General features: G+C 30.1%; 1 protein-coding gene across 1 annotated transcript; it reads right to left on the bottom strand.

The window, feature by feature from the left end:
• Positions 1-1901: 1901 nt before the first annotated feature.
• LOC126845195 (uncharacterized) lies at positions 1902-7642 on the bottom strand (the record flags this gene model as incomplete). The annotated part of the gene is made up of 9 exons (XM_050583797.1): positions 1902-2248; positions 3217-3309; positions 4889-4927; positions 6379-6426; positions 6566-6595; positions 6668-6697; positions 6977-7030; positions 7502-7531; positions 7607-7642. Coding segments are annotated over 9 exons (620 nt in total), but the record flags the coding sequence as incomplete, so codon positions are not given.
• Between the last annotated feature and the right edge of the window lie 87 nt (positions 7643-7729).

Raw genomic sequence — 7729 nt, 5'->3', positions numbered from 1 at the left:
CATTGGTATCTGTATTGTCAGTAGTGTGTGATTGAAGTGGCGAGAAGCGGTTATGTGAATTACATTTTTTTGACTGTTGGTTTTAATGTGCTGTTTGGTTTAGTAAACTTAAACGTTTGGAGTTATTCAGTCGACATTTTTCCTGATGATTTAGATGAGGTAGGCGAATTATTTAACACGCTCTGTATGCGAGATTTTGGTATAACAAGCGGAGGAACGGTTGGTTTAATGTTATTATTGTTATAAGAGGCAATATGGATGTCGTTATCGCATATGTGATTACGACGAGATAAGATGGGTCCGTGCCGTCACGATTACAAGCTCGTTGATATCTTATTTATACTTACCTGTTACCAGTTAATTAGGGATTTTAACACGATGGGCCACTCGAGCCGAGACCCCAAAAAATGTTTTGGGTAAAAAGCGTAAAATGCAGCGAACTTAGGGATTAAAGACCATTTGCAATTTTAATTACTAAAAAGGTTGTCTAGTACGCTTAATTTAGAGTTAAACTTTAACTTAAAAGTGAGTAGTAAAAAGCTGTCGCTATTAAATAATAGCACTTTAGACAATTACTATAGATGAATTTTGAAATTTGTATTTAATACATATTATAAAATACGAACCTATCTAATATTTTTTTTAGAAATATTAAATTAATAAAATTTAATAAAGGGCGCAAAATGATATTGCTTGAAGATCAATAACCACTCGGTACCTTTAACTCTATACAGGGTGATTTTTGTATCATGAGCCACTCCATATCTTATAGGGTTTAATAAGAAATTAAAGTTTTCTTTTTTATCAAATTTGAACTCAATTATTAACAATTTTTTTTGTATATACCCCCCTCTTAACTCGTTTTTTTTTTATAGCTACTTTTGAAACTCTAATGGTAACGTATATATGTTATTAACTTTTTAAATTGAGAATAATGTACTAAAAATTTGACTGGTCTATAACCAGTTTCGGATAACTATTTTTTAAGTTATGAAAGTTTCAAATAACAACACAAGATGAGTTTATAAACAAGTAGAATAGCACATAAAACACACAAAACGATCAGTACTGTGAGGTGAGTACAAAATGGTCTCCACCTAGGTAAGAGTACCTATGCTAAGTGGAGAGTTACCTTGGCTATTTTGACATAAGTCTTTTATAGTAAAAATAGTTAATATTGTTTTGCTTATTTTACATTAAGTTCAAGTGGGTCGTTTGTATGAGTTCCCGAATTGGCGTTATTGTTACACAGTACATAATATTACACAATTTAAACATACAATTTGTTTTGCTTAATCTATTTACTTAAATTGTACTTTATATTACAGTACTAACTAGATGAAATTTGTGATTTATAGAGTTGCTATTCGAAGGAATTGGTCCAGTATTAAAAAAGTTACAGTGTATACAGTCAAAAAAAAAAAGGCCGCATTTAGGTAGAACCTTCGCTGGTTTGCATCAAAGCTTAAATCACCCTGTATATATGAATTTGTTTTAGAAATATTTAAAAGATACTTATTTCGTTAATAATTGATATATTATGGCTAAACGTCGTAATGAAAATATGACCACTTCATTCTTGAACGAACTCGTTTGGCTCCGTTAATGATTGGCAGCAGTCTAAATATTTGTATGGGAGAGCCATAACTAAAATATTTTCAAACGAATATTTCTTTGACCAAAGTTAACTATATAAACTGAGTCCATCTTCTGTGTTAAAAAAAAAGGAAGGAATTAAACTTACTAATAATAAATAATGGTGAAGCCACGTCAACGGATGTGATAGATGGAGAGGAGTAGTGGTCCTGACAAAGGACCTAAGTTGCCTTTATATTACACCTGTATATAGCCAATACAAATTATGACTGAAAGTAATAAAATAATTTATAGTAGCGAGCAAAGATATTTTATTGTGCGGTACATTAAATTACTAGACAATTTTTTATACTAGTGTGCAAATATACTAAAAATTTAAACTGCAAGTACATTTAAGTACGTAATACAGATAGAAGTATGTCTTCCCCATATGTTTCATGGTTATCTTTATCTACAAGACGTAAAAGTCTTTTACGCCAAGTGATATATTTGCAAGATAGCAAGACTGTAGTTCCATTGCTTATGACACAAGTATTGTCAGGCGGAGGTGTAACAACAGCAGAAGTTGAGTAGTTGTCTGCAAACTTGATACTTAAGTACAATCCTACCATTTGACATGTATGCTCAAATGTAACATCGTGGCTCCCTGGGTCTAAAAAAGAGTTTTTAAAAGTTATCTAAATTCAGCTTGCTGCACTGACAAAAATACATAGTTGGACAAACTAAAATTAAGATTAATCTTTTATCTTCACCCAAGAGAAAAAGTGTATTGAGTCACAAAATATAAATTTTACAGGAAAACACATAATAAAATTATTTATTAATAAATTAATAATTACTAATTTCTTCTTCATAAACCTATCAACCTTACACACTTCAATATCACCCAACTGCAATACCTGTTTTACCCTATAACATTCTCCAAAAATAAACACGATTATCACCGTTTTACTCCTTCTAATCCTCAGTCTTTTACCTTCAAGTTTCTCAGCCAATTCTACCAGACTTTTTCCCACTAACGCTGTACATCTTTCGTAATCTCGTCCATTACTGAAGAGAACAAGTAAAGACTCAACGCTATACTTTGATGCACACCTACTCTTACACTAAAATCTTCTATTTCTCCACACAAACTCTTCACTCTTGTACTTGCTCCATCATACATTTCCTCTATTACTTTCACTCACACTCGTGGCTTTCATTTTTTCTTGAACGTCCACCTCTAAACCTCTAATTAATAAATAATTAACTAATTAGTTAAAATAAATGAGCTTAGATGGACCCATCTAGAGGCCAAAAGTCATAAAGGTATATATATACTATATACACTCTTGTACTTGAATAGAGCGTGCAATTTCAATCTAAGTGAACCAAAAAACCAGAAAAATTGAAATTTTTTGTTTAATACACTTTTACTCTGAGGTACGGATATAACCTAATAAAAAACTGTAACGATTAAATAAGTATTAAATAATTTGTTGGACTAAGTTTGTATTAGTTGAATGATTTATTTATGTAGTTATTTCAACTATAAATGTATCGTGTTAACTGTAATGTTTGTTGGTCCAAATATGAATTTTCTCCGAATAACCAATACATTTTTAGAAGTTTATTATTTACTGTGTATTATATTGGCTATTAACGATTTTAAACTATATCTTATTATTTTTCTTCTTTCAGCTCCAAGTTCTTTCACATTTTTTATATCACTACCTGAAAAATTCAATAAATGTGTTAAAAAAGTATAAATACTTTTGTAAAGTGCTTTTATAATGACAATTATGTAACCTTAGTAAGCACAGCGAAATTTAAAAATGCATACTACATTATTCGAAAAACACACAAATCGTTCATATATGTTTTTATTGGAATTATACGTTTACATGGTGTCTTTTTAAAACCTTCTTTACATAAGATGTCTACAAGCACTATCTAAGTGCCTGCGCTCAAAGCTACTATCAAATAAATCGAAAATGATACTATACAAAGTAATAGCAAGACCTATCATAACGTATGCATGTGAGGCATGGCCAACAACGTTAGAGGATGAGAGAATATTGGCTGTAGTAGAAAGAAGGTTAAGTGAGAAGGAGCTTTAAAATTAATTAGAGAAAGGAGAGAGGGAGCATCCACACGTCCGTCAATTAGCTTGTGCAAAAACACCAAATTAGCTTCAACTCTTTTATCCGCTAGAAACAAGAGTCCAAGTTTATTCAACACTGGCCTATAATCTTGCGTTGGATGTGGAATTTGCAAAATAAATGACGCCGAAGAACAGAAACGCCTCTGGAGCCTCGCAATACAAGAAGAGTCAGCTGCCGTAAAAGGGTCTCAAAGAATGGAAGAATATTCTAAAAGAAGTCGTACGAGAGAGCAATATTAAGCTTTTAGAGAACTAGAGAGCTTAAATTTTTTTGACGTGCGTATGACAAAGCCAAGCATCTTTAACGCACGACAACAAACTGCCTCTATATGGTAATGAAAATCGAGATTTGGACAAAAAAGAATACCCAAGTATTTCTACCTAGTAACAATATTAATGCTTGACCCATTTATCAAGTATGTATAGCTAATAATATTTCTATTCCTAGCAAAAGACATGGATTGGCATTTTTCTACATAAAAGCTTGGTCACATAGAATTGAACCACAAAACAAGAACATCAAGCTCGTTCTGGAGGGTAACACAATCAGTTACTGACTCAATTATCCTGTAGATTTTCAAATCGTCAGCAAACATAAGGAACATAGAATCTGGGATAACCAATTTTAGACCATTAACCAATAGAGAAAACCACAACGGGGATAAGTGCTCCCCTTGAGGAACACCTGAAGGTACATAGACTGCTTTAGATTTACATCCTAAGACTTTAACACATTGGACCATACCAGATAAATAAGATTTGAACCAAGATAGAATGGGCTCACCAAATCCAGCTTTATATAGAACTTCAATTAGTATTTTATGTTCTACTCGATCAAACGGTTTGGAGAAATCCGTAAAAATAACATCCACCTGTGTGCGTTTTTCAATGGCCTCCAATATAAAATTATGAAGTTATTGAAGTTTCAAATTTAAGGCAGGAGGAAAGGTGGAGTGTATTATTATTTTTATCTGCGCTCATTTCCCAACCGCACTTCCTCAAAAAACTAGTTTGCAAGGGAGGTAAAAAAAAAAACAAAATTTAAAAAATTGAGATCACTTTGTATAAAAACAATGTGAAAAAAAATGTAATTTCTTATTCAAACCTAAGAATAAAGTATAAATACATAACGGAATAAAGCGTAATTACCAATATCATCAACAAACTCGAATTCAATATTGCCTGTAACTAAAACATCAAAATATGCAATAAATAATTGTACGATTATTGAAAATAAGTATTTTATTAGATCTACGTATAACGGTAACTTTAAAACTGAGATTACATAGACTAAGTCAACATTTTGTTGAATATTACTAGTAACGATTTTACGATGCTACGATTTCGCGCCATCAACATAAAGATAAAGATTTAGTGATTGAATAATAATAATGGGTACCAGGGTACTATATAACACACTCTGTCGCTGCCGGTCACAGTACCAGAGACCCATACGTTAAGTTTGCTATAAATTGTTCAGCGCCAGGAGCGGACGATAAATGTATGAATCTCATAGTGCCAAAACCTTTTCAAAATTAAATGTCATAGTATTACGTTAAACATTTTTTGAAAAATACACTACAACAAAGCTAAACTTGTACAAACACACTGCACTAAAATATCAACTTACAAGAAAAAAGTATTAGGAACCTAAACGAAAATTTTTAGAAACTGTGGTAGTTTTGCGGAATCGTAATGCTAAAATAAATCTAATGAGCTATTATTAAAAAAGCCAAACTTGCCCAAACACTATACGCTAGAATGTTATTTTATTAAGAAAAAGTACTAGTGTCCTATGCGTAAAACGTGTAAGTATAGTAATAAGAGAAGAATTAATGGTTGCTGCGGTCGATAAAGTTTTACGACTTTTCCATTCTTTTTTTTTCATTTTCATTTCATTCATTCACTCGTGTACACTAGTTTATTCAGTGTGAATTTTACGATTAATTACCGCGGGGTGTACGAAGAGTGACAAGCTTATGATTACATACATTATTACATTTTTTTAATATAAAAACATCTTACTGAAATGTTCAATGTTTATATTAATTATACCTAATAATAAAACAATCGTTATGGTTATACGGACCCGTAATGCTAAAGCATTTCCACGATTCAATGTTTTTCCGTGGAGCGGAGAAAATAACTAGATATTTTTTTAATACATATGTTCTGTGCCTATAGACGGATCGTTTCCGAATGAAAAAAGTCGAATTCGTATGATATTTAAATTCACTCAATTTAAACTCATACTGTCAGTTAGACAACACATTTTAAAAACATTTTTTCACAAATTAAAATAAGTGTAGCGCATAAAAATTAAAAATATTTTTCATAATTATTTTTAAGAAAAATTGTATGTGAAACACAGTTATTTTTAATTACCCGAAAGCTTAACTTTTTACAGAAATTCCCTTTCATAAATAATAATCGATTCAGTTTAGAACACTTGAAATAATATGTATTAGCCACATTTGAGTAAAAGAAATGAACGGAAAGATATCAAACGATCATAAAAAATAAGTGAAAAATATTAAATGTATGACTATGATTTCAAATCGAATGTTTTTATGAGCAATTGAAATGTAATTAATAGTTTTGTAAAGTGTTTGGGAAAATATATTGAATTTTTTGATTACCTGATTCCATGAGTAGTCCTTGTTGCAGTTCACGCTCAAGTATGTGCTCTAAAATTAAAAAAACATAATTCATTTTTCTACATGTCTATTGTTATGACAAAATTAATATGTATTTGATTTTTCTCCTAATTTAAAAACTAATGTAAAAGCCGTGTGTAATGTATTATTAATATGAAATAGGAATTACGCTTAATTGTGTCTCCTTCATAATCTTGTTCTGAAATTAAAACGAAACCATTTTATACTTGTGAATAACCAACTACTAAATGGAAATATTTTCTATTATTACCAGGTATTGCAAACATAAAATTCAATTTCACTGAAATAATGATAACAAAAAAAATATTTTTAAACGATATTACACTTAATTTCATATTCCATTTTAAATTTAAAGAATTAAGTTAACGAAGAAAATACACGTTTAATAATAATAAGGGAGTTAAATTTACAAATAAATATTGAGTGATTTAATTTTAATATTTACGAGTAAATCACACATATAATTGCATTGATAAATTGTTTTTTCAATAATTATTGTATCATTTCTAAAACATTTCGTCTACTAGCATAATCGGTTTTGTTGTAGAATAATAGTTACCCATTGAGTGCTGATTTCCACAAACAAAATGTTTGAATCTGTCCCAAAGTGTATCTTAAATAAATAAATAATTGTTTGAGTTAAAAAATCAAATTAAATTTTTATGCGACATCATAAGTATAAAACGTTCTGAATAGAAGTATATTTTGAGTTAAACGTGGCCCATTTAACTAGTGATAAACCCTGTTGAAATTTCATTACACAATTATTCTATAATATCCATTCTAGATCAATAATAATGTAATTTTATTATTCGTGTGGGAGACTCTTTGGAGAAATATTCTCAAAACAAGTTGCATCATTTGAGCTTATTATCAAACCTCGACTTCACCATTAACGATAATTCCTGGAGTTCTTAAGTATAAATCAATTTTTAAAAATACAATACACTCAAAAGCCAATAATGGGAAACATTTAATTACAGAGATTATAGGTCGCAAATAAAAATTACCTTATATTCAGGTAAATCACAAGTACAACAAAACCTTTAAATTTATAGTATTAATCATTTTCAGTATGTCTTACATTTATTATTATGCATTTGAAGGAGTTTGTCTGTAACAAATTATGTATAAAAACTGTTAGTCTTAAAACTTAAAAAAGTATTTTGTAAACAAAAAATTTACTGACTTGTAGCGTTGAGCTTCTTTCTATCCTTTGGCTCATCTGTAAAAAAGATGAATATTTAATTTTGCTTAATTTTTTTGAACCAAGTATCTTGAATAGATACTTGTAAAAACGAATTACATACCA

Source organism: Adelges cooleyi, unplaced genomic scaffold (genome assembly GCF_023614345.1).
Source record: "Adelges cooleyi isolate 19-005CV unplaced genomic scaffold, UGA_ACOO_1.1 ACOO_flye_CR_arks_rails_tigmint_CR_PRNA_700, whole genome shotgun sequence".
NCBI lineage: Eukaryota > Metazoa > Arthropoda > Insecta > Hemiptera > Adelgidae > Adelges > Adelges cooleyi.
This window is presented reverse-complemented; position numbering and strand designations above follow the sequence as displayed.